The following is a 27,265-nucleotide window of genomic DNA, read 5'->3' as shown; positions in this document are numbered from 1 at the left end:
TTTGGTTCTTGTAGCTTCTTCCTTCTCTTCTGTCCCTTCTCTTCTGCAAATTCTTTTCTTGTTTCAGTGAGAACTGACAGACCAACACCCAAGGAAAGGACCATTTTGAGCCTTTTACTGGTAATCTCAGAACTACTATTTGTTTTCACCCACTGTGCAGCTCTCAACTGGCCCTGTTTCTTTGGGCTCATGGGGGCAGTTCAGGTTCTAACTGGAACAATTTGTCCCCCTCAAAGCTGATTCCTCAGGGACGTGCAGTGGAAGCTACTGATTTGCTGGTATCCAACAGCATATTTAATAAATGTACTTCAAGATAACTTTTTTTTTTTTTTTAAAAAAAAAAAAAAGAAAGAAGGAGCAAGGCAATGTGAAATATTAACAGATTTTCAGTTACAAGTTACACAAAAGGAATCCAATATGTCAACTGTCAGGCCTTTCCTACACGAGAAACCTCAGCAGAAATGTTGCCGGCTAGAGCATAACATTTAATGCCTGCTTAGAGTGGAAAGGTCTGCAAGTACAAGGCAACACTATTAGGGTATCAGAATTAACAATTATCTTTGCAGCCTGCATCCAACAGATGGATTAATTCTGCTTGTGTTTAGTTTTTTTTTTAGGTAGGTTTTTACTGCAACTTCACATCACTGAGACATTGGGAGAACATCCCCATCTCCCATGTTGTTGTCAGTGATGGACGGAGGGAAGTGGAGGGGCTAAAGGACGTGTGAATGGACAAGGAAAGCCCAGGGACTGCTGCCTTCCGAGCAGTCTGCATGATGGGACCTGTAGCTGGAAGCTGCTGGGATCTTCGCATCGGAATGGGGTAGGATGCTCTGAGGACTGCTGAAGTCTGCAGCCTGCAAGGGACAGGTTTTGAGACACGAGTCCCACTGTCAAAGGCTTCTTCTCTGGTGAGCTGAACTGAAAATGGGCAGAGGGAGCAATTCTTGTGGGCAGGCCAAAGTGCTGCTCTGCTCCAGGAGCGAGAGACCAGCTCCCTGCACACCGAGCTGGGAAGTACTTGCCTTTTCTGCAAACACCGGGTTGCCGGAGAGCTCCGAAAGGTGCAGGAATTCTAAGTGCAAGGTACCGAATTCTGCTAAGATGCTGCTCCCGGCAGATGCCCAGCCCCAGCTCCAACTCATGCCGCTGCAAGGAGAGAAAAGGGAGCCCTCGTTAACAAGCAAACAAAGCTGAGGTCACCCTGCTGCCACGGTGCAGACACTGCCTGTGCTACGTGCACGTGACGCACAGCAGGGATCAACAGGGACCACACAAAGGGTTCACCACTATTTTCGATCTACTGAGATCCATTCTCAGCCTCTTTTCCTCCCTGTAGCCCTGATATCGATGTCTCACCCTGACCAACTCATGCAAAACGCAGTGATGGAGAAAAATCCTCCTTGGAGCAAAGCCAGGGCCAGGTTCTGGGAGTCAAGAGGGCATCAGTTCCCCCTTCATCCTCAAAAAAAAATCTAATCAACAGACACAGAAAGGCAGAGGCTCTTCCTAGCACTAACAACGATGTACAACCTGCTTGGATTTGCATTTGCAGCAGCCCAGGTCCCTCTTGTGCCCCACTGCTACAGACTACAGCTCTGCACCTCTCTGACAGCAGAAGTGACCTGTATCCTCAAGGCCTTGCTCCTCAACAGCCGGTGCAGGCGCCGGGCCGGGACAGCCGGTTCGGAAGCGCCGGGACGCGCTTTGCGGGTCCGTTCAGGAGCGCTGCTCGCGGGGGATCCCAAGTTCCGGGGCAGGACACACTAGATGGCGCCTGCAAACTTGGCCATTTGCAGCACGGAGTTGCTGCTCTTTGCAGGAGGTGAAAATTAATCATCTTTCCAAGGCGGGGGGGTAAAGCCCAAGCAGGGCCGCGGCAGAGCCCTCCGGGTGCCTGGACTGACGGCGGCTCTCCGGGGTCACCGCGGCCACCACGGCCCTGCCGGGACCTTCAGTCCCAGACACGCGGCGAGGGCCAGGACAGCGCGGCCAGGAGCCCCCCCTGCGCGCGGGGGGACAAATGGCCTCGGGAGAGGGGGGCTGGTGCAGACAGCCCGTCTGCAACACGGCCCTGGCCAAAGAGCGGCCTGAAATGACCCCCTGTGGGGAAACATTTTTTCAGCATTACAGGCTGGACAAGCTGAGTCTTCACATCTGCTCCCTGCTCTAACATCTTGAAGGAAGCTACCTTTCTAAGTACCTTGGTTTCCAAGTCAAAAGAAAATGCCCAGAGCTGCCTCTGCCCCCCAGATTACTGCATCTCAATTACTTGGCTGCAGTGGCTCCATGTGCTGGAAGTGGCTGTTTCATCTCCTTCCCTCACAGAGACCCAGAGCAGCAGCCAAGTCAAAGGGGCAGTCAGGAGAGGAGGATGAGGAAGAACGTGGAGGTGCAGAGGGTCTGGGGGGAGGTGGGAAGGGGCGCTGGGACCAGGAGGCGTCAGGAGAGAGCACAGCACAATGTGCAGGCAGCGAGGACATGGAAAAGCAGCTTGAAAAGACAGTGTGTGGCAGGAGCTGGCAGCAAATGTGGCCATTGGACCAGCAGGATGGAAAACAAGCCTGTGCGAGATGTGATACGAGGCCTTTTGTGAAAACAGGAGGCCACAAGGAAGCACATCAGTGGAGGGACACAAGAGGAAAAGGTGGTGCAAGGTGATAGGAAGAGATAAGGCCAGCTGGCTATAGGAAAAGCAAAGGGAGGGTCTTGCTACTTGTGTCCCCAGAAACATCTACTTGGAATTAGTGCAACGCCAGCTCTTGTTTGTTTTAAATTTCTAAATCTCATTCTTAGGCCTCCCTCCCCGCTTCCAAGTCCCCCACCAGCAGAAACGCTGCATATGCTGCAAACCTCCTGCTTCTGAGCCAGGGAGGCTTCTCTGGAACCAGCAACTCTTTCAAAGATAGAAGTGGGCCTAGTTTCTTCCTGCAAAACTCTTAAGATTTGCGTTGGCCCTGACCTTGGTGTTAAACACCCCCTCTCTCCACATCATCTCACTCACCTCTGCTTCCACATCCGTATCTACCTCATGCTGAATAACTCCTTCCCCTTTGGGTTTACAAGCTTTGGCTGGTCATGTTTCTGCAATAGCCAGGATACAGATTTAGCTCGCTTCATCCTTGCTCCTAAATCCATCAACACTTCCAGGCCCTCCCAGCAGTACTATGGCTCTGAAGCCAGAGCTCCAAATTGTAATATAGGCTCTGGATTTCAGGCTCTGTGTTATTTTGAGTTTCTCTGCTCTTAGTCAAGGTCATCAGCAAAACATTTGGGGAATGTCTAGGCAGGCACAGTCTGTTTCGATTGTCTTCACAAAGGGCAGGGGAGGGTTTGGCATTTCTGTGAAAGGTTAGTCTCTGCCGAGCCTTTATCAGCCACGGATGAAGCAGAATGTCTCTTCTGTAGAAAGAAACAATTAAAGTGGTCGTGGCGGTGGATCAAATTTTCATTGGGATCGCGTGCAGAGGAGACAACTGAAGGGTGACAGTGATATCTGAGCAAGGATCAGCCCAAGCCAAACATTTGACAGCCTTGTGCTTCCCTAGGACAGGAGCCAAACAGGACGTTTGGGCCAAGAGATGAATAAAGATTTTCACAGCTGCTGCTCTGCGTGTTGCGAGAGGTGAGGATGAAAGGCTCTGGTTAACCCACGTTTCCTGCTGCCTGCGTTTCAGCCTGATGCAGCTTTTACCCAGGGGGGACTGGTTAGTAGGTATCAAAAGGAACCAATGAGCCCTTAATGGCCAGAACAGCATCTACGAGTGAGGTTCAGACCTTGTCCAGCCTCCCGTTCGCACCTCTGCCGAGTGATCCCCAGCTGCCCATTTAACCCAGCTGCCTCTAAGCTCCCCTGTAGCACGAGAATACCTGACACACGACCCTGCGACTACAGCAAGAATATACACATGGCTGAGACTGCCAGCAGCGAGACAGAGGGGCTGGGTACTCCCCCTTTCTAGCTCCAAAAATGTCTGCCAGTCCCTTCCAATCCATTTCCCACTTCCTTAGGTATGGAACCTGGATAAATTCATGCATCTAGTTGCGCAGACTGCAAAAATACAGAGTGTGCCACATGCTACTTCCAGATTACAAATATCCTTTCAAAGAAACGACGGTGAGGAAAATGCTATTGTAGCAGAGAGCCCTGTCAAAAGGCAGAGGAAGAAACTGTAGATAGCTCTGAATTAATAAACAGGGCTGGTGTTAACTCGAGTCACCTGCAATCTCTGCCAAGACACCTCTTGGGTTTGGCTGGCAAAACAAATGACCTCGAAGAAACTGCACTAGAGCGGGGCACCTCTGAGGAACTGCTGCTGTTCCTGCTTGGGTGCTGCTCTTTTGCAAACATTCAGTAACGAGAGGACATGCTCATAAGGATGTGTGTCTTGCCTGCCCAGATTGATGACACCTCGTGGGATACCAGTAGGGGTGTTAAAAGCTGGCAAAAGTTTCTCTCCAAGTTCCAAAGCTTTATTCTTGAACACCTGTTAAAAGAAAAGAGGATAAATATTTGATGGACTGCTTGCAAATACTAGTTACACTGGATTCTTTCAAATGCATTTTTTCAAGCATGTCATTAATGAAAGATGGAAGTACTGCACTATAAGAATCTGTCATTTCAGGTATGCAGCTGCCCCCAATCCACTCCTGGGTGGTAAAATTAAAATCAAAGCAAGTTTTTCTAGGCGGAAGCATGTCAGATTTATGACAGTGGTTTGCCTAGCTGGTATTATCTCCTATTGCAAAAAAAATATGATTTCCAGCAAACAATCTTTTACTTGCAATCTTTCTCAGGAAGGTTTCACGGTTTCATGTCTAAGCTGCTCTTTTTCCATTTTTAATGCTTCAGTTTTGGGCTTTCAAATCAAATTATAGCTTATGGTGGCTTGCAGCACAAAGCTACTATACACAATTATTTTGGGACAAACTGATACAAGCCCTAATCTTTGCTCCAGAGATTAGTCCTGATCAAGGGAAGCCTGTAAGTGACTTATGAGATAAAGTGCAAGCCTTTTACCTCTAACCCCCCTATACAGCCCAAGCTGTCACAGTAGTTCTAAGAAAGCAGGAGTTTATTACTCTAAAAATACAGCACAGAGGAAACATGAACTCTCCTGTGGGCTTGCAGGCCTGTGATACCCTCACAAGGAGGTGGGTTTGATTCAGAAAGGGAAGCCAAGAGACAGGGCCTCAATTCCTGTGTTTCAGCCTGGTGTCACCACCTGGGTATGTGACAGGCACTGCCCTGGCTGCTGCATCGCTGCTGACTACAAAGGGTCATCACTGAAACTTTGTGGTTTCATATGGTTTCTTTGTGGTCTGCTGGGGTGAAGGCTGTGAAAGCTGCAATGGAGACAGGCCCTGAGCTGGGACATAGAGTCTTTGAGAGTTTTCCCTGGAGGGAAATCGCAGAGGGAACTAATTCCTGGAACTCATTTAAAATGCAACCTTAGTAACAGGGCAGCTCCTGTGCCTCCCCGATCAATGGCAGCACTATGCAGTGACGAGCCACCGCACCCGCCAGGGCAGACCACACTCAGCCGTGCTTGGTGGGAGCTCACCTCTCATTTAGGGCCAATCTCATAGCTCCTTCACCCGCAAAACTCCTCCAAAAAGCAGAATTTCTGCTTGCCTAAGATTTCCAGAGCAGAAGAATAATCTCTTCATCTCTCTGCAGTCAGCTCTAAAATTTCAGTCCAGTTATATTGTAAAAACAGATTGTCCCAACCTCTGCTACACTGGAGAGAAAGAAGCGCCTCTGTTCCCCAGGGCACTTCATCTTCCAAACCTCTGCTGCACAAGGACTGGCCAGGTAGAATTTGGAGCACTTGCCACTAACCAGTTGCTGCCCCTGAGTTGAGGGGCAGAGTCTGGACTCTTGTTTTGATGAAATATTGCCTATGTTTAGGGCACTGAGTAACCACAAAGTAGGAAGAAGAAAGGCAAAGATCACTGCAAATGGCATTTCACTGGGGAGCAATGTATTCAACTGAAAATGTGTCTTGCTAGAATTGCCCACCAGAGAAAAGATCTCTGCTGATGAGTCATTCATGGTGTGTGCAAGGTAATTATGTGAGACTTAATTAAAAGAACATTAGTGGCATTTCAATATTCATAAAAACGATAGGTTTAGCCTGTTGTTATGGAGGGATTATCTGATGCTCAATGAAAAGCTTCTGGAGAACCCTTTCAATTCATTATTGGTGACTGAGACACACACACAGGGATGCTGAAACAAACCTCTTCTCCAGTTAAGTAGTACGCGGCCAGCAGTCCTCCAATATAGCGGATGTTCACCTCAAACAAGGATGCTTCTCCATTCTGAAAACACATAATGACATTCTTGACTGCAAAATCTGCGCATGCAAACAGGAGCTAAGGGGAACATCTTGTAGGCAGATATTGAAGTCTTCCAGTCCTCACTCACAGCGTAATGCAGCTTTTCACCTGAGATCTCAGAGCACTTCATTTGCTCTACAGTGAGAGCTGGAGCTGAAGGGAAGAGAACCACTCCCCACTGCCCATTTACCAACAGCTGGCAAGAAATCTCAGGAAATGCCACTCAAGGACTCATCTCATCTTGCAGGCTCGGAGAACATCACAGCCTAAGAGGTGCCTGTCACGGACATGTCTACAGAGGGACAAACTGAGTGATGTCTGTGTGCCCCCCACCAGAGAAGGCAGCCAGGGATGGATTTGGTTCACCGCATCCCTCGAGAACCCACTCACCTGGAACGAGCTCTGCTCTAGCTGCTCAGCTGATGATCAGCAAATGTCAAAACAACTGCATTCAAAATGTGCTTTACAAAAACCAACACGCTCTGGCTGGTGAATCTGCATGACAAACGATCCCTCCCCTCCGCAAACGCATAAAACCACGACCAGGAAGGTCTTCTGCTGACACCGCGCTGGCAGCAAGCGGGGCAAAGGGAAGGGGCCCTTCAACTGCCACACCAGTCTGGCCTTTCCAAACAATTTGGCGGTTACAAATCAGAGCGAGTCTTCTCTCCAGATGAAGCATAAGACAGAGCAGAGCACCCAGAGTTTGTGAGTCCCTGTCTCACTCTTTTGGACCATCAGACTTCCTTGTACATAGCCAATTTTTAATTAACTTCCCTCTTGCTCTTCCTCTGCTGTGTTTTCCGACTACACGGATCAATCTGCAGTATTCATTCTTGTCTTTGCAGATCAATCTATTCTGCAGGCCAAGATTAAAAGCTTTTATGAAATCCGGATAAATTATCTCCCAGTTGATTTTGTCCCTTGTTTATCGATTCAGTAATGTACTGAGAGCATTCACCAAATTTATCAGATGTGGTCTCCCTTTTATGAATGTATGAATGCCAGTCATGCCCTCACAGACGATGCTTTTCTATGAAGGCAGCTGCATGCATTGTTCCCATGGGGAGAACCATTTTTTTCACAACAGACAACTAGGTTGGCATTAAAAAATAAAAGTTTGAGCAGCACTCAGCTTTTAACATTCTCCCGATGCCACTGAGACGATTCCATCCGCTCTCCCGCAAGCACCACAGAGCTCTGATGTTCAATATGTTCCCCCACTTTGCTGCCAAGGCACCTCTCTCCCAGTGCAGAACCTCTCTCCTGCACAGACTTTGTATTTTTCCTTCTCAAATGGTTCTATGGTCAGAACAGGCCAATGCAGAGAGACGTTTCTGTGACACAGGCAGCCATTCCCAGCCACTGACTCACCACGTTCAAGTCAAAACTCTTCTCCACCCACTTCTTTGCTTCTTGGAATTCCTCCTCGAGCTCCATGATGTACAGAGTATCTAAGGCATCCACCACGGTAGCTCCTCGAAGGCCTCCTATGGTGCAAAGAGAACAACGTGATGAAGCCTCATTGGTGCCTTCTCCTCTAGCTCTAAGCCAATCTGTGTTGGTTGCACTTGCTGGAGTGGACGGGATAGACAGCAGCTTCCAACCTCAGTGCTCGGGATGTCTGGATGGGATCTAGCAAGAAGATCCTGGCCACAATCCAGGCTGAGACCTTCTAATGGGACCAGCGTGCTCAGCCGCCCACAATAGGTCGCTTTAGAGAGACCCAATTTTCAAAGGCATGAGAGTGTTTTGAAAAAAATACCCCTGTGGAACAGCTCAAGGTCCACACCGTAAATCACTGGCCATGGCTGCAAATCTTGGCCTCGTTTTCCAGTTCTTGTCTTGGCCAAAGACATTAAGGAGATTCCAGCTCTAATCTTTATTCAGCTGCAAACCCAAACTCTGTAATCCGGTTACCAGCATAGCCCTCTTCTAAGTGATGGCAGAGAATTACGTTTTTATTGTGCAAGAGCATTCAAGACAGGAGGCTGATCGTTCTGTCCCGATGCAGTATTTGTTATCTGAGACACTGAGTGGTTTTGCACCATGCTGTGACTCTGGGTTTCCCATTACCAACACACACGTGAAACACAGCCCCGGCTAGAGCACAGGCTGGAAAACAGAGAGGGGGGTTGCGGACAGCTGCCTCGCTTGGACTAGCGCACAAATGGGCCCCAGGAGGCTGCTGGGGCCATTCCCATTCCCCACCATTCCCCAGCAGATGGCAATGGGATATGGACACCCGGCAAATGCCAACTAAGTTTGGAACCACCACATAATCCATATTAAAGAAAAAAAAAAAAAGAAGACCTTGCGGAGTCCCTGGCTGCACAGATGGTTGGATAAGGTTCAGGTTGTGCTTCTGGAGATGCAGAAGCTGCTTGAACCGGCTCTGTCCTTTCCAGGGCAACCTGATGTGTATTTCTATTTGGCTCAAGTCAGTTCCATTTTCTCACTGATCGACTTTAAAACATCATCCTGAATTTCCTCAGCTTTTCCAGTGAGATACAAGCTTTATTATTATTATTATTACATGCTGAGATTGAGATGCCACTTTTATAATGCTGTCAATGTTACTTCCATTCTAGTTCTACTCAAGAAAGGAAAGGCCAGAGAGGAAGGGAGAGCAAAGGCTGGTCATCTCCACAAACCTTATGGCCTTGGTTGCCTTAATGAGAAACACAAGCAGCTGCCTCTGATATTCACCATTCCCCTTCCCCAAAGGACAAGTGCTCAGGCCCACCAATTTCGCGCAGGGCTCGTTTGTGCTTTCAACATTCTTCTCTTGTAGGAAAAAAAAAAAAAAGGGCACCCTGCCTTATTTTGTTGATGTTACAAGATTGCAGTTTTGACACTTTTCAGCCAGTCAGCACATCATTGCTTTAATAAAAACCCAACCAAGACTTTACTGCTCAGCCATAGATTGCCGGGTTTCGGATGCCGTCTGCATCAGAAACAGGGGCTGCGGAAAAGGGAGGGAGGCAGCGCAGGCAGCCTCCAGAAATGTATTTATTCTTATAGAGCTGGAGTTACCTCCAGAAGTGCAAAAAATGGAGTCCAGCAGCCACTAGATCACCCAGTGGGATCTAAAAAACAACACCGAGCCAATGTTTTGTGGCATGTTTTCCAAAAGCAGTGACCATGAAATCAACATCATCCCAGGCCGAGCTGTTTTTATCAACCTTAATGATTCTTCAATATTAACGATTATGTGATTTTTATGCACTTTCCTATTAGCGAGGAGAAACACCAGCTCTGAGCAACACGGATGCAGGCAGAGCAGGCTAAAAGAGAGGGACAGACAGTGCTGCCTGAGGCACAGCCCATTACTGTGATATTCTGAGAGCAACACTAACGGGCTCGCTTTAATTTGGTGATATAATCCACAAAGCCTTTCATAATCTGCAGAGGAAAATGGAAAAAAAAAGTTGGATTTGCTCAAACTTGCCCATACAAAGAGACAATGAAGTTACAGTCCTCTGAGATGATTAATTGAAATGAAAAATATTGCCTGAATTTACAGAGCCTTTTATGTTTTGAGCAAGTAAGGTCTTTAAATACATGAAATGCACCAGGGGATTAGGAACATGCTTGGATCTTCATTGCAGCATAGCTCCGAGTTGCTTCACCTTCCTCCTCGCTATATGACAAAGTGGAGGGCAAACTTTGCTTCCCTAATACTAGTTTTTTTGTCATTTTAAGCATTTGTTTTACATATTCCCCCAAACACTTGCCTGCCTGCACAGCCACAGGCTGCGTGTTTTGTACAAGGGTCTTGTCGATGCTTCTTTTCCTCTTTGCAATTGCAGAATGCGGAGCTGACTTCTCTCCTAGAGCTAACGAACCCCATCTTCATCTCCAGACCAAGAGCTACCACAGCAGCACAAGTCGCCTCGTGAGCAGGATAAAACAGAGCCTCCCTCCTCCGCACAAACACAAACGGGCATGGAGACTTCGCTGCTGTGACTCGGTGACGTGCCAGGCCACAAAGGACACCTGAGGAGGACCCGTTCCCCACAGTGACACGTTACTTCAGCGATTCCTTCCAGGTGCCTGCTCTGCTCTTGCTTCATCACATCATGATAGGGCTGGTGACGCCGTGTGGGGCAGCCCTGGTTATGCTCAGCTGTCAGAGGACGGTGCCACGCGTAGCCCAGCACATCTATTACAACACACACACGCACCCCGTTATAAAGCTGGGCATGTTTGCTTGACACGCTGCCTATCTTGAGAGACGTTAAAAAATAATCACCTTTCCCAATCTGCACATTATAATGCACGGGATATAATCAAAGGGGAAAGAGCTTCAAACAGAAAAGAAATCAAAACCCAGCCTGTCACTTTTGACTCGTGCTGACACTCCCCTCTCCAAATTACTGGTTTCAGCCTCATTGTACTCTTCTCTGATAGAGATCTGAAGTAGAAACCAGGGAGTTCTCTACAGAAACCCTTCTGAAAGTGCCCAGAAACGGTAGCTATGGCTTTTAGAGAAGACTCCGTGTCTGAGCTACTGCCTTTCTCCACAAATCTTAGCTCCCGTATAGGAAGAGTATCCCCAGTCCTACTGCAAAACCGTCGTGTTTCCAAGGCAGCCGCGTAGCCGATGGCCAAGGAGGAGCTCCGCGCGCTGGACTCGGCTCTGCACACACAGCAGGTCCCTGCACTGCCCGGGAGCGCCCGTGGCCATTCCCAATGGGAAAGGGGAGCCTCTCCGCTGCGCCCGCTGCCAAGATCCGGGGCCTGAGGTAGGAGTCGAGGATGTCCATCCAGGAACCAGCACGTTCCTAAGCAAGGGACTCTTGGCAGCTCTTGGGATAACAAGTGGTGGGGCCTTTGTCTGGAGTTTCACTTGTGAGGATGGCAGCGCAGCTCACGGTGGCAGCACAAAGATTCAGCTCTTCAGCCCCTTGAGGCAGAAGACGCCCCGTACCAGCCCGCTCCAGGCCACAAGTGTGTGTGTTCTTCTGTCAACGAGAAGAATGGTGACATCCAGGGAGGCAACAAGGCCGCTCTGTTCCTACGTCCACCCACCCAGAGGCCCGATCATCTGCGCGGAGCCCCCTAACAAATGTGACATTAATTAACATAATGCTCGTGAGAGGTGCTGAATGGGCTGCTCCGCGGCGAGGAGCGGCCATTGTACGAACACGGCGCCCACGGAGCCCGGCTGCGAGCGCGCCGCGAGGCCGCCCCGGACCTTCGAGCTGCATCACCACGGAGGGGCCTTCACGGGAACTAACAGGAGCTCTGTTTCTGTAAGAAACACACATGAAGCCAGTGACAACCCGCTCCCAGCTGGGGAAAACCAGCTGAACCGTCTCATTCACCTCCGCTCCTCGCGCCTCTTACCCTGACTTGCTGCTGGTGCCGCCTAGAAGGGTGTTCGTTAATACAACCTGTTCATTCAGTACAACCCGCGTTCACTCACACGGCCTACAGCCAGACTTCTAAGGGCAGAACACGTTGCTAAACGCTCGTTACGGGGTTCGAGGGTGTTCAGGGGACCAGATGGGGAACACTCTGGGAGACACGTGGCAACGTCCACGGCCAAGGAAGGTGGCAATGACAAAAGCATGCCCAGCCCATGGGGTGACACAGGAGGGACCGTCCTCTCTGAACGCACTATGTGGGGTGGGGGAGAAGAGCTGGCTCCTCTGACCCAGCTGGAGACGAGTAAGTGGACGGAGGCCAAGCAGCAGCAAACGTGTGGTCCCCACCACGAGCTGGGCGAGGGTGATTAATGGTGACGAGCTCCTCAGCTGGCTCCTAGGGAGCTCGAATGAACAGATGGGACCCTGTGACACATGCACAACTTCACCCGTTTGGAGGTGTCCCACCACCCAGCAAGGCAGCGCAGAGGAAAAACATGAACACAGCAGCTCTCCTGTGAACATACAGCTTAACGGGAGGCCACGAGGGCCGATCAAAGGTGGAGGGTATCTGTGCAACCACCTGCCACACATGCAAGGATTCATTAAGGCTTGAAAAGCACTGCAAAGCACCAAGGAGGCACCAAGGGCAGCTGTGGTAACAGACGCAACCGCCGCCACCTCTCTGAGCTCCCTTTTAGCTACCCATCACGTGGGAATCGGACCCGCCACTCTCAGCAGAAACGGGCCAAGCAAACACAGCAGCTTCAGGTGCACAACAGCAACCTCACATCTGACCATCAGTAAGAGTTTATGTCTGACTTGCTGAAGCTTTTGGAGGCCACCAATTCCCCTTGCAACTCCAGACTCTCAAAGCGCTCCACACTAGCTCACACAAGGGAATCAAGCCCTTTTTCTTCCTTCCTTCCTTCCAGCTTTTCCAGCTCCACCGTTAACAAGTCCGACCGGCTCTCCTAGCTAACAGTATCACCAGGTTCCAGGATGGAATTTTGCTGAAAATTAAATACATCCTTGCAGTGAGGTATGTAGGGGCTGGGAACCAAGGCCCTTCGCTGCTGGCCCTGGCACACAGACCCACACCTGCTTCTCCCCACAGCTAAACAAGTGGCCTAACCCCAGGACACATACTCAGCCTCTGCAGTTCAGCAAGTGGCTGCTTTTCTAGGCAAAGTGGAACAGCTGTGATGGGAGGGACAGAAAGTCGCCTTCCCTCACTCCCCTCTTCCCAAAATAGACAATTTGGAGTATCACAGTCCACATATGAGACTTGAAGGGCTCCCAGCTGCAAGCCTGTCCCTCGAGAGGCTTTAGAAAAGCTCTAAAAGTGCCACCCAGCAAATGTGGGTCTTTAATAGTCATCTTTTTCAGGAAGGAGGAAGAGCTTCTGACTCCAGAGCCAGCCGGTGCCTGGGGATCCGGTAAGAGACGGCAGCTCCAGCTCACCCAGCAGCGCCCACACACGTGGGGCAGAGCCGAGCACCAGGGCGAGTAGGGAGGCTAAAGGAAACCTCATCTCAAAGCCAGCGTGGCTAGACCCAAGGAGCCTGGCCCAGCACCTGGCCAACAACCTCCTTTATGGAGCTTCTCAGTGAACAGAAATTGGATCTTTCATTTTTGAGAAAGCCATTTAAAAATGTGTACAGCAATCCCTTGTGCCAGTGCTTAAAAGGAACAGCACAAGTCATTAGGAAGCTATCATACTTAATCTTGCATATAGCAGGACGGTTTAAACGCTACAGCACCAAGAGTTTCAAATAGCTTTTTGCTAACTTTAATAACCAAGTTTACAATTGAAAAGCAAGAGCAAAAGGGGGAGGAATTTTAGATCAGAGCAATGTAAACCTAGATCAAAAATGAAAGGTCTTGACTCCCACTGTTCTTATGTCAAATCGTATTTGTCAAAACAAAAATTAGCGCTGAAATCTTGTTTGGAATAAAAATTAGGATGCAGTTCCTACACAACATGATGAACTTGTTAACTGTTCAGGCACACAAGACTCCAGTCATTACTAGTTATTTATCTTCACCTCTCGAGGTGCTACAGGTTGCAAAGGGTAAAACGAGAACTGGAAACACTAAGATCCCTTCTTATGGCTATGTGGGTAGTGAAGGCTTCAAAAGATTGAACTGGCTTTGATTAAAATCAGTGCCTGTTAAAACAGGAGTTCAGGGGAACAAAAAAAAAATTCAGAGTTCCATTTTTTTCTTCTTTTTGGTTCTTTTTGTCATTGATGCTGCTTGGAGACCAGACTGAGCTTTTGACATTTATCCAGAGATTTGTGCAAGTAGCCTGGAAGCTGAAATCACGTCACAGGCAGCTTCGGACGGTGGCACGTTGCAGAATTCTTGGGGAGACGCTCACAGAGGCTGTTCCACAGCTCCAGATGATCTTGGCAACAGAGTAAACCATGACGATCCCTCGCAGCTTCTTGCAGAATCTGCTCTGCGAGGAAGACTACCCTGTTCTCCTTGCTCTGGGTCAGGCAGAGCATGGGCTGGAGCCAGGAACTCCTGAGTTACCATCTGGATTTAGACCAAGGCTCCCCACCTACTCCAGGCCTCAGTTTCTTCTGTCAGCAAAAGAGCAGGAGGCATTACCTCAGAATTTACAGGGAAAAAGAGTTTAAATAAATCCAACATGCTGGTTAGAGGGAAAAGAAGATTTTTAAATCCTACTTGGAGAAAGTGATGCCATGTGCTGACCAAAGTTTCAGCCTGTTCTACGCAGTACCAGTTCCAGCAACACAAGAGATGAGCACCCATAGGCAGCAAGGCCTGGGCCACCCCTCTGACCCTGAGCAGTCCCTGGTGTCCTGGTCAACCGCTCTCTCCTCGTCCCCGTTCATCACATCAGCTTCTCCACGGCCATCCAGTGTGACACTTCTGTCTGTGTCCTTCCTAAGGACCTTGCCCCGGCCGTTCCCTCTGGAAAGGCAGCACTGGCCACATGAAAACACTCCTGTCACTTTGTATTTTAATTTTTCCTATCATAATGGCCATCCAGCATGGAGACTTCCCTCAGATATCACTACAGGAAGATACGATCCAGCTCCAGAGGGGATTCTCAGGAGGCAGGAGGACAATCCCCACATCTGCTCACTTTCCAAGTTGCCAGCGATCCCTTGGACAGCACTGGTGCTATTCCTTCAGCTGGCATAAACTTAACAGGAGAACCAAACAAAACCAGCGCATGGGTTACAGCCCTGTTTGGGAAAAACGACATTCCTTAATTAAATCTTCACAATTGTCTCATTAAAAGCCAGTCTTACCACGGTCTGTAGCCGGTACCTACGTGAGCATCCCGGCTGAGGCTGCACACTGCAGCCCACCAGCAGCAGCCGGGGTTCAAGGCTGGCCACTGTGTCTTATTTATTGAGGCTTTTGTCTGTGAACCTGATAGCTGTAACACGGTGTAACTCTAGTCCCTTTATTTAAGGTAACTAAACAAATTACACCTGCACAACAAGGTAGCAGCAGAGAGAGATAAAGAGGACAAAAAAGTAGTCCAAGAATTAGAAAAGATTTATTTCTTTTCTTATCAGCACATTCTCCTGCAGACTGAGCAAAAAAAGAAAGTCCATTTGCTTTTGAGCAACCTCATTTTTCTTTGCTTTCTGAACAAACCACTACACCCACGCTTCAGGGACCTCGGCAGAAAGAGCTCCATGCCCAAGGTCATTTTCCTGTCCTCCTCACATTCGCCTTCCTCTCCTTCCCTGGGTGCTGTTTGGAGCATCGTGTCCTAGAGACTCTCCCATCCACGCACTTGCCAGACATTCAAGGCAGAGGGGAATGATTCCAAAGAGCAGAACTGACCTCGCAGAGCCCTTGGTCCCCTATGGCCCCAGGGAGCTGGGCTGAGCAAGGTGCTGTGAGCAACCGGCTGCTCCATGGCCCCGGCCAACCTCAGCTAACCCCGCTGCTCCACAGGCTGCCAACCTCCTCAGCCACCAAAAATCTCATCCTACTGATACTCCTTTTCTTGCATTTCCCTAAGAAATCCTCATGGAGACCCTCACAAATCCCTGGCTGTCAGTACAGGCAACGCGGAGGTGACTGTCGCCCTGCAGCTCCAAACGCAGCCCCGGGCGCTGCAGGGCAGCTAACGTCGCGCTCGCCCCGAGCCGGGAGGGCAACGCACCGGCCATTCCCTGCAAAAACCAGGAGAGCAGCTAATCCTGGAGCACGAAGAGACAGTCGGGAAGGAGCAGCTGCCAAAGGAGGTGCCCGTGGCTCTCGAAGGCAGGGAGCTTCGAGGGCTGGCGCTGCGGAGAGCAGCCCCGGCCCACGGGGCAGCTCGGCCGGGAGTCTGCGGGCACCGGGAGCCGAAATTCCGAGGCCGCGAATCCCAGCTCCAGCTGCACTGCACAACGGGTGTCAGCAGATGCACCGCACGGTTTCTAGGTACAACCTGGCACCAAACACAGAAGCATTGTGAGTGTTGGCTTTTAGGTTGCTATGATCAGATTTAACACAGAATGTGTTCCAGCTGGGGAGGAAATAGCTTTTTTTGGATGACAAACCACTCATGTTTTTCAAATAGCAATTTTCCCCAAAGAATTAAGTCTATAATTTGAAGTGAACTATCAGTGGCAGGTCTCCTCTGAACAAGTGATGAGTGAAGGGGTAAGAGGGAGAAAAAGAGGGAGAAAAAGAAGGCTCCTGCTCATTTAGGAGGTTTAATGTGGAAAAGTAGACCACGTCTGGAGCAGGTTAGCAACATTCTTAGCATGCACTTAAGAAACAGAGGGAAAAAAGAAACAGAGGAAAAAAGGAAAGGGAGAAAAAGGAAAGGTGTTCAGCACGAAAATGATCACTTGTCACAGTAACAGCCCCTCACGCAGTTACATCCTTCAGTGGAAGGGGACAGGGTAACAGCATCAACACCTATTACCAACCGATCCAAAAGCATTTAATACTTGGCATCAGCTCTCCCAGTTTAATCCTCTGTTCCCCAGTTTCTCGAATCATCTCAGTGTTCAGTGATCTCCCCACAACAGGGACCGTCCCAGTCACTGCACAACTCCAGACCTCCCGGAGCTCACATCAAACTTTCTGTTTAAAAATGCCACAGAGGAAGAGGAGCTTTGACTGAGCCGCGGCAACACAGCGCCGGAGATGCTGCAAATCCACTCTCCACAAGTATCCAAACCTCTTCCCATAATGTACAGCTGCCCGCCTGCTCTGGAAAGCTCTGTGGAAAATTGGAAGCAGCAAAGGTTCAAATGCTCCTTTGGGAAAGAGGCTTTCTCCTTTGTCTGGACAACAATGCTCAAATGTGTGGAGCAGCAGTGATGATTTCTGGCAGAGAGAGGTAATTTGACAAGTGAGGAGCAATTCTGGTCAGAACAGTTCAAGAAGGTTAAGAGGAAGACAAGAGCAGCAATACTGGCAGGGCCAAACATTGCTGCTCTTGGCGTCTCAAACTAATTTTAGGCCGGTTACAGGCAATCTGGTTGCAGGCTGGTTATTGCTGCCTCCCTCACCTCCTCGAGGGCTGGCGTCATCCAACGTGAGGGGTCTCCACAGGCCCGTTGGACACGCACATCCCACCCAGACCTATCATCCATACTCTCCAGTTACCGAGCAGAGGCTGCTAACTCATCTCCAAATTCAAAGGAGGGAGATTTTGCTGTAAAAATCAGGAAGAAGGTGTCCTTTTATCTTCCCTCTGCGCTTCCCCCAGAACGGCTGTGTTTGGAGCTGCCTCTCCGCCGCGTGCTGTCCTGTCTCTGGGCTGCATTTCCCCCTCTGCAGATCAGCTTCCTCGTGCGAGGGCTTTGGGGAACACTCAGCACCTTCTCCTGGGGAGATCAAAACACCCATCCCGGAGGCGGGGATGGCTGCAGCCCAGGCGAGCAGACATCACCTCCCGCGGGGTATTAGAGAAATGAGCTGAGCCTTACACAAGCTCCGCTGCAAGAATGGAATTAAGAGATACAGGAATGGAAAAAAATGTTTTGCTTCAGAAAGATAGAGTTAATAGGATTAATGATGCTGTTCAACGTGTGACTGAACGGAAGGTGTGGGCCTGGACACCCGTTACCAGCTCAGACACTTGCTCATGAGTTGAGCCGTAATTATTAACACTAATTGTGGGAATATCTACATACATTCTACTTGTGAGCACAACGGGGCAGGAGAATGCAAAGGGGCTGTTACCAGGGCTCAGCTGCTGAGCAGGAACACATCAAGCCCATGTAACTCAATCCATGTAACTCAGAACCATCTGTCCATATCCTTCCTTCCCTCTCCTGGTCCTCCTTTCCCTTCCACTCCTCCAGTGTTCAGAGGGGAGCAACAGCAATGATAAGACCACAGAACGAGACCTACAGTGAAAGCTGGGAAGAGCTGGGATTGCAGAGCCTTGAGGAGAGCAGACTCCCAAGGCTTGGCAACAGCTTTTGAAGATAGAGATGCTGCAAAGAATAACAAAGTAAATAATTCTCTATATCCACGGGGAGAGGCCAAGAAGTCTCAGCTTAGCTTTCAGCAGGACAGCGAGGTCAGACAGCAGAACCACCTTTCAAACCGAACGGCACGGATGCAGAATGCCTAGGGTGGCTTTGCAATTCAGGGTTGTTCCAAAGGACTAAGCGACCTCTCACTGCTGCTTTTTTATTCTGTGATTACTCACTAAGATGAATGGGAATTGCAGGTTTCCAAAGACGCCCGTTGGATGCGGCAAAACATCAGCGAAGGAAGGAAGTGTTCTGCAAAATGTTTTTTGATGGCTCAATTCCCTTCACACCCCCAAAGCTACCTTAGTGACAGAGTACATCACAGTTACAATTTTGGATGTACACAGAAGTCAGGAAATTAAAAATGCTGGTTCCCACAGCAACCAGGATGCAGCCTGCCAAGATAGAAGGAATGTTCTAGCCTAGTCAAAGGTGTTAATTTTACTGCCTGAAGGCGACTTGCACTTCCAGATGTCTGAAGAGGCCTCAGCAAAGCGAATGAAAGCTCCGTGCTCTCCTGCAAGGGAAAAACTTAATCCTCAATTTCCTCATTCCTGAATTATTAGCTCTTGCCTGCAAAACACCAAACAGATTTGAGTTTGGAAAATGAGGTGTGGGAGAGAGACAAGGTGGGGCTGCTGCAAAGACCATCCCCTACAATTCTGTGATCTGGGAGCAAGCTACACTTGCAAGGTGAACACTATATTTGCATGATTTGTGCCTTCCCATCCTCCAACTTCATTGAAGAAATGATATCCCTATGTAATCACATATTCAAATAAAAGCACTGTGGCTAGAAATAGAAATAACTTAGGTGTTCTTAATTGCGTGTTTGTATCTAACAAGAATATTTGGAGTATACTGAAATTGGTGTGGAAACAAACTCTGCCTTAGAACTTTCTGTTGAAACACCTTCATTTTCCTGAGCCATTTTTCCCCCTTTTTTCCACTGGGAACTGCCTAAGCATAGGAGGTTGCAGGAGATTTTTTGAGAATAAAACATCACAAGAAGGATGAACAATTTTAGTAAAGCCACAAAACAAAATCTTCCCCATTTTTCATATTGATGCCTGAAGCAAAGACTAAAAAATTTCTTGAACTTTCAGAAAAAAATATCTCTAAAGACAAGAAAAATCCTGAGAGGCTAAGTTTTTTTTTAACAAGTATAAAGGTCTTCAAAAGAAAAATTGCCTCCCACAATGCTACGAACATATAGATCTAACACTGGAAATGGTGACAAACCTGAAAGTTGATGTCCTGTGGGATGACATTAAATCTACTGATCAAGTGGGGCAAGAGACTTCTCTTATCCCAAAAGTCACCATAGATGAAGAAAATATAGGAAACAAGTACCTGGAGAAATTACAGAAAGGGGAATTTTGTAGCAGAAACCATGGTAAATGGGATCTCCTGAAGGCAGAGATAAAATTGGATGCTTTTCTATTTAATTCAGACAAATATTCAATGAGATATGTAATAAAGGTGGCAAAAACTTCAACAATAGCCCCCAAAACGGCATGATAAAGTAGCTGAGCTTGACACGTAAAAATCCAACACAACAAAGTCAGTTCTGAATCTGCCTAATCTCTTCAGAAATTTCAAGACTGGAATAGAAGTGAATTTAAACCAAAAAGGATAAATGAGATTTTTACTACAGAATTTACAGTTACCCATCTCCTCTGAACAAAGACGAAAAAGCTAAATGCAGGGATAAATAGAACAAAACTAGAAGTCTCAAGATACCTCTGACAAAAATGCAGAGCTAGAAAAACACTTCTAAAATAGTCTTAGTTTGTTCTGCTTCCCTATGTAGTTGCTGGTAGTGCCTGTCTGCAGGTGGGTTTGTCTCAGCAGCACAAATTACATCAATCAGCTCATTACGAATGGTGGCTAGGAGATAAATTGCCCTTAAATTTTCCAAAGGATGTATTCACACCAAGAGCAGGGGCATATGTGATGTCAGGTGCTTCTAATTCAATATTCAGTTGTATTATCCGGGTTATAATCAAGTCAGCACAGAGGGTGCTAGTAAAGTACCTGGAGTTAATGCTGGATGTTGGTCGGAGGCAGCTGGAAGTGCCAAAGCTCCTCTCAGCCTTTGCTGTGGAGATGCCACCAGCATCTCTGCAAGCTGAAGGGGAAGCAGCAAATGCTCCAACTGCACCCGCTCTCACTTGGCTGCCTTTTCATCACACGCTCAAAAGCCGCGAAGATTAGACAATTATTTCTGCATAATTAGTGTCCGGAACGAGGCACAATCAGCATCCCATAAAAGGACCGTTTTTTCTTTAAAGAACACATAAATACAAGTTTACTGTATTTTTAAACACACCCTCCAAAGTTGGGAGAAAGTAAATAAACAAACACAAACCCCAACAACTAATTACACCCTGCATCGTCCCCCCGTCTGCATCGTAACCTGCTCTGCGGCATCGCTTGCTTCTTCCACACTACGTTCTGCTCTTTAGCTCCTCTCAACATCCCGAAAAGAGGTCCCAAAAAATACTAATTAATTATAACATCTCAACAGTATTTCTCTTATTTTTAGGTTTTCATTTGCTACTTTCATCATTTTTTCTCTATTTTTTTTTGTCTCTTTCTCCCCCATTTTGCTGTGCAAAGCAGTTCTGACAAATCCCAAGACACTCTCCTACTCCTAAGCCTCATTAAACTCAAAACACCGTTCAGGGTCACTGGAAAGTTCACAAACCCCGTGAGAAAGCCTGGGCTGATTAATGGTTTTCCATTGAGATAATGCGAAGTTTGCCTGTTTTCAGGAATCGCGGTCCCGGGCTGGCTCAGCCCCAGAGTGAGGGCTGCGATAGCGAAGGCGTTTGCGGAAGGCCCTGGGACGCTGTATTTGACGTTAGCAGTTTCTGTTCCAACTATTTAAATGATTATTTCAAGTTGACGGGTTGCCACCTGTCAGCTGAGCCACTGGAATCAACTTAAATCTCTGTGTGAGATTTAGGGTTCAGAGGAGCCCTGATGTTCAAGCTGAGGCTCAAAACGGCACCGTTCTCAGGGGGACCAAGGTGAGGGCGAAGCAGGAACACGTCCCCTCCAGCATTGATGACCTCCTTGGTGGCTGCAAGGAGCCATCTGTGGCAGGTGGAAGGCAGGGAAAAAAAATACAACAGGGATAAATGTCAGCTCTGACATGAATCATGCAGCCCATTTCCAACAACTTGGCTATCTGGAGGATACCCTGATTCACTGCTTCACATTGACAGGAAATAAGTTTGTTGCTACAGATTTCAGTGGCAGCAAAAGCCAACGTCAACTCAGGATGTCCTTCTATCAGGTAATATTCAGCTGAGTAATACACTACCAAAGAAAAGAAAAAAGGAGAAACGGAAAAAAAAATGCCAAGGAACAACCGTGTTCAAAGAGGAACAGAAACATCTTCATTATCGTATAGAAGTGTGGAGGGTGGAGGCTTTTTTTCTTTAAAAAGCCTATGGAGCAATCTGTCATGTCACATGCAATAGGCAGCAGGAATAATTTAGCATGCAAATTCAGAGAACTATTATTATTATTATTTTAATCACATAAAAGGACACTCCAGGGCTTTCTAATTTTGTGATCACAGTGAAAGAGACACATAAGTAGAATGAAAACTACGCCAAGTGATTGCACAACTGGAGGTTACCCTTTTTTCTCTGGTTGCTAGAATGCTGCTAAATTAGTATTTTCACCCGGTTACCTTTCCAAAGTCAAATATTCATCCGTTAACTCACGTTGCTCCTAATTGAGGTGGGTGCATTCCTTGCTTGCTTCCTGGTTTCCTAGCTAAATCACTGATGACGAAGGAAGCGGTTATTTGTAAAACGTTTGGCTCGGCGGGCAAAGAGCGGGTGCAGAGCCTGCCCCGGGGACGCGGAGCCGCTGGCACCCACGCGAAGGGAGCTGGCCGTGAGCGAGCCCACACGCTCGCACGGAAGGAGCCCGGTCGCATCCCCCGGTGCGGAGTTACTCAAAGCCACATCCAGACGAGGCTCCGGGCAGGCGGCAGCGCGGCGGGCAGGGCTGGTACCGGTTACACTGCATTTGTTATGGGGAGAAAAACTGAAGGAGTCTGAACCCCAGCGCAAACAGCTGCGTACGGTTCTAGGGGCCTCTCTATACACCCACATCAGCACTAGTTTGGCTCTCTCCTGGCCTCTTCAACCTCTTCTTATCTCAGAGAGCCAAAAGAGCCCTATTTCCGAGCAGCCGAGAGCAACGACCTCCGGGCTGCTGAACAAGCTGTGAGGGCAGCCGAGGCCGCCGGCCGGGCTGTGCACACAAACAGCCCCCACGCAGCCCGCTCGTCTTCCAGGAACCGCCACCGCGGCCGCGCAGGCTCCCTTTGCGCCCCGGCGACGCAGGGCCGTCCTTGAGGATGAAATCAAACAGTCTCGCGCCTCCCAGGCCCAGCTGCTGTCACGGCTTTGCCGTCCAGTTTGGGGACCTGGCTGTGTCCTACATGTGACAGTTGTCACCCAGATTCACTTCAGAGCCTCCTGCGGAGCCTCACAAAGATGCACAAATTCAGCAATGCCGGTAGAAGCAGTGGCTCTGACAAGACAACCCAGTGTTGGGTGTGATTTCAAGGGGGAGAGAGGAAGAAAAAGAAGGGGGGAACTCAGCTAAGAATGTGAACTTAGCTAAGAATGTGAATTTTACGCTAAAATTAATATAGTATTGTGCAGCTAGGTGCTGAAAAATGACTGTCTAACAACACAGCAAGGTTCCATATTTACTTGCTGTCACTGCTTTCAAAGCAAATTGGTGCAGGTTATAAGTCAAAAAAGGATTCTTCTGCTGCCAGAACTGCACACTTCATCAGATATCTGAAAATCAGGCTTCTTACCTTATCATTGTTAAAAGACTCTGCAATCAAAATGTAACTGACAATTCGGCTGATGCATGAGCAGAAATAGATGCCAGCTCACTCTCCCATAGCCGGAGAAACTCCGTAAAGCTAACAGGATTTTAAAAACATTTTGTCAGAAAAATAAGTGGCTATGACAGAGCCGGGGAGCGGGCAGAATAGTAATTCAGCTCCTGGCGCTGGATATCGCAGTGACAGGGGCATTTCGAGCACTGCGCTACCCAACGCGGCCGCCCTCTCTAGGAGCCTCGCTCCAAGGAATTCAACACACTTTGCAAACAGCAGTTAATTCCGTGCTCTCCGAAGGCAGGAAAGCTGAGATGCTGAGGTAGGAAGGGTTAAGAGAGCCCGATGAGCATGTGGAATAAAATACGTGCCTGCCGGTCTCTGGCCTTCGCCCTTCACTGCGAACCCGACCTCAGGCTCATCCAGCCTTTTCCTCAGATCTCTCTCCCAAACAAACACGTTTGGGGCCGATTCGAGCAGCGGCCAGGCGCCCTGCAGGTCCTCCTCAGGTCAGCTGAAGCTTGGAGAGAAATTCTGCAAATAATTATCCAAACTCTGCACCTGTACCAAACGATCACACAGAAGGCTCATGGGGCAGGTTTTACCCGAACTGAGCTCCCGTTTCCTCCTCAGCAGGGTGCTTGGCCCTTCTCCTCGTGTTCATTTGCAGGGACATCAGCACACACCCGAAACAGCCAAGTTCTAAAAATCATTTGCCCCACCACGACGCATGGCAGGATGGGATGTTGAGTGTGGCACTGCTTATCACAGGCATCACGGAGGAACCAATAATCTTTATGAAAGAACCGTGGTTAATGGGTATGAAGAAAGGGCTTTCAAGTTGCATTGATTATAAATGACAGCAATCACAAGACTTTTATACAAATAAACCATGTCCAGAACACCAGAAAATGCTGCTGCAATTGATGCTCTCAGGGTATGACTTGGAGAGCATCAGTTAAAACAGGAATGAAAGACCAAGCGACCAGTGTGGAGCAGAGGCACAGCCAGGTGCAGCCCTGCTGCTCTGGTGACAGGTATGAAGCAGAATACAAATTATCCAGAGCAGATTAAGGAGGGTGGAGAAACAGGAGGAGTTTCGCTGCCTGGGATTCTCCTGCCATCCGAGTGGATGCAGGGAGGGCTGCTAGTTTATGGCTGTGCTGTTGTAACAGAGCAGAATGCTACTAAAGAGTGGGAGGTGAAGGTTTGTTTTGCATTTCTATTTTGATTAGAAAGAATATTTGAGAAAGAGCAGCTCACTCCCTTCCTCAGGGTGAATCTGCTAAACTGAAGGCCAGGCTACAAGTGAGCATCACATCCACAACAGGAAAATGTATCACCCCTCAAGAACTTGATTACTTCTCATTCACACAAACATATTTGAAAATAGCCCCAAAGAGGTTCCCTCTCTCCCACACAGAAGCAGCTGCAGGGAAATTACAGCTTAATATTGACACCTCCAGCCCGGAGAAGACCAGATTTGCCCACATTGCACCTGGAGTTCAGAACAAAAAGGCATGTCATGATGCAGGATGTGGAACAGGCAATACTGAGGGAGGGGAACATGACCCTATCCTGATTTCCAAATGCCTCTGAAGATAAGAGGGATGGAGGGCAGCAGCACCAGACTGACTAACGCTTCAGTTCTTTACTAGCCACAGTCAGAAAGGGGAAAAGTCTATTAAGAGACTTTGTAGCCTCTCTTCTGCAATTGTCTGCAAACTCTTGTGCTCCAAAGTATTTTCCTTGAGAGTGCTCACAGACACATTACAAACAAGCATAAGTAGTGCCAATTGTTTCAGCATGATAAATGCATTTAAAAGCTTTCAATATTTTTGTCTGTTTACAGGCACGCTCCTTGAGGAATTTTGACAAGCTTGCCAGAATGGAGAAGTTGCAAAGCAAAAACTAAACGCTGCAGTTAATGCAACTTCTTAAGGAAGAAACTGGGATATTCTTGGGATAGAGAGAGGGGAAGGCAAAAGGACAAACCCAAATTGCCATTCCTGGCAAAGCCAGACAGGGCAAGAGCAGCAGCTGGTCACATGGAGCCCGGGATAGAGCAGGGAATGCTGCAAGGCTCTGCTCTCCAGCAATCAGGGATTCTGCATTCCTTCAGATGGTGCCACTCCAATCCCTTTGCATTTCTCCTGCTTTTTCCCCTGGGGAAACACAGTTTGCAGATAATTTGCTCACTAAAGAACTCACTCTACTTCCATCTGATTCTGGGAGATGTCTGTGAAGCAAAGTACAACTGAAAGAAGCCAAGAAGAGACCCTGTCTCCTCCCAAAGAATGGGTGGTAAAGCAGATTCTCCTGGTCTTCCCCCATGCTCGGCACAACCTGTGCTGAGAAGACCAGGCTAGGGCAGAGTGAGCAGGAAATGCTTTGAATACAAATGAGGAAAAAGACAACTTATATTCCAAAAAGTCAACAAGTATCCCACCAGAACAAGCAAGGGAATAGCACTGAAATTATGCAAGTGGTTCACATATAAAAAAAAAAAAATCTGCTAAAGAGTAAAATTATACAAGCCAGTAAGCACACAGTATAAAGAGCCTTTAATATTGATTCACCCATTCAATATTTCATGGAATTCGCATCTTGCTCAACAGTGGAGCAATGAGAGAGCAAATGCTCACTTTGGTCAGGTCCTGACGTGTACAAGCTTAGACAAATAGCAGCCACATCGGGTTTGGACTGGCCTCATGTTTAATGAAGACATTGGTTGGTTTTAGCATTGTTCTCAGGCGTGTTTGGTGCTAGAGCTGTACACAAAGGTGACAAGCTGTGGGTTTAAAATATATCTGTAGGAATGAGAATCCCAGCAAAGGGACATGGGCAAGCAAGTTTTGAAGCATTGCTCCTTAAAACTCAAAAAGAGAAAAGAAATCAAAGATGTTGCAGACACCTTTCTGCATTGCAGAAAATGCACCTGGATGAACATGGGATTTTAAAAAAGCAACTTGCACCAAAACGGATGCAGGACTCACCAAACATGTTGCCGATGTGGCCATTCTTGGTCAGCGGTCGCAGTTCATTTTTTCCTAGTGCGTATTGTTTGTAGTTATCCCAAGCAAATTTCATCATCTGTGAAAAGAAAATTGGAATTAAAGCACATAACAGAGCTAAAAGTTTTGTGGGCTTTGGCTGCGGGAAGGGTTGGAAGCATTCCAGTTAATGCTGAACCTGGCAACAAATGGCCCATTAGCTACAAGAAAACAGAGTGTGCACAGCACACGGTAAACACTCCTTCAGGCCACATTCAGCTCCTCGCTGCGGAGTCTCAAACCCACTGGTTCTGCTGCAGAACTTGGGACTGGTGTGTTTCAGATGTACGTCAGGATCCAGTATATTGTGCAAATACTTTCCTTTTAATCCTGGGCTTCTCCCAGGATTATAGGATCCCAGCTCCCAGTGGGCTTCTCCCACGCCTGACTGGGAGTTTTGGAAAGACCCTTCCATCTCTGAATTCTTGAGCTCATTTGTGAAATTGCCAGTATGCCAGAATGGTAATTAAAATGGGATAAAAATATAACAGCTAAAGCCAGTGTATCTCTAGGCAGAGGGCTCTCACCTTCTGAGTTTTCCTATTGTTATGATGCCTGCACTGAATAGCAAAGTGCAAAAACACCCCCACAACTGCCCCCTGGCAGCTGGGACACATAAACCTTGGCAGAACAGCCCTGCAGGGCACCCGGCCCTGGGTTCACCGAGGGAATCCCTGCGAAAGGAAGAAGAGGGAGGCCGGGACAGCTTGTTACCTTCCTATGGAAACTCAGCAGGGCCATGATTTGGCTTTCCTGAGAGCGCCCTGCACACGGGTGGGTGATTTCCAAGCGATCCCTTCCAACTTGCTCAGCTCCTCCTGGGCCATTGAGCGTCCCCCCGGCTGGGGACACATTAACCTCTCCCGGGGCCTGCAGCGCCGGGGGCTCTGTGACTTCCAAGGCTCACACACCAGCAGAGGGTTTTTTCTGTCCTCCTGCCCCTTTGGCTCCGGGTGATAAGGAAAATTAAACTGAGAAACCTCTCTTCAGCCAGGAGAGACTAGGACCTGTCATCCCTACGGGGTACCTTAAATAAAGCTTCCTTTTATAAACCCACAAAGCCTGGTTCAGAGCAGCTTCAGGCCCAGCATCTCGGTGACCTGGATGTTCTTTGACACGTTCTTTGGAAAAAAA

The 27,265-nt window shown here is 48.3% G+C and overlaps 1 protein-coding gene across 1 annotated transcript in view; it reads right to left on the bottom strand.

Annotated features, from left to right (window-relative positions):
• Positions 1-27,265, bottom strand: part of MAN1C1 (mannosidase alpha class 1C member 1) — a 54,240-nt gene that overhangs the window by 8,933 nt on the left and 18,042 nt on the right. Inside the window, exons 2-6 of the mRNA XM_010228653.2 lie at positions 26,075-26,171; positions 7,717-7,832; positions 6,244-6,324; positions 4,393-4,487; positions 1,026-1,149 (exon numbers count right to left, since the gene is read on the bottom strand). Coding sequence (XP_010226955.1) covers positions 1,026-1,149; positions 4,393-4,487; positions 6,244-6,324; positions 7,717-7,832; positions 26,075-26,171 — 513 coding nt within the window. The remainder of the gene's footprint in view (positions 1-1,025; positions 1,150-4,392; positions 4,488-6,243; positions 6,325-7,716; positions 7,833-26,074; positions 26,172-27,265) is intronic.

Source organism: Tinamus guttatus, unplaced genomic scaffold, assembly GCF_059628265.1.
Source record: "Tinamus guttatus ecotype Peru unplaced genomic scaffold, ASM5962826v1 Tinamus_guttatus_pri_ptg000397l, whole genome shotgun sequence".
In the NCBI taxonomy this organism is placed as follows: Eukaryota; Metazoa; Chordata; class Aves; order Tinamiformes; family Tinamidae; genus Tinamus; species Tinamus guttatus.
The sequence above is the reverse complement of the archived record's forward strand: the minus strand, read 5'-3'. Positions and strand labels throughout refer to the sequence as shown.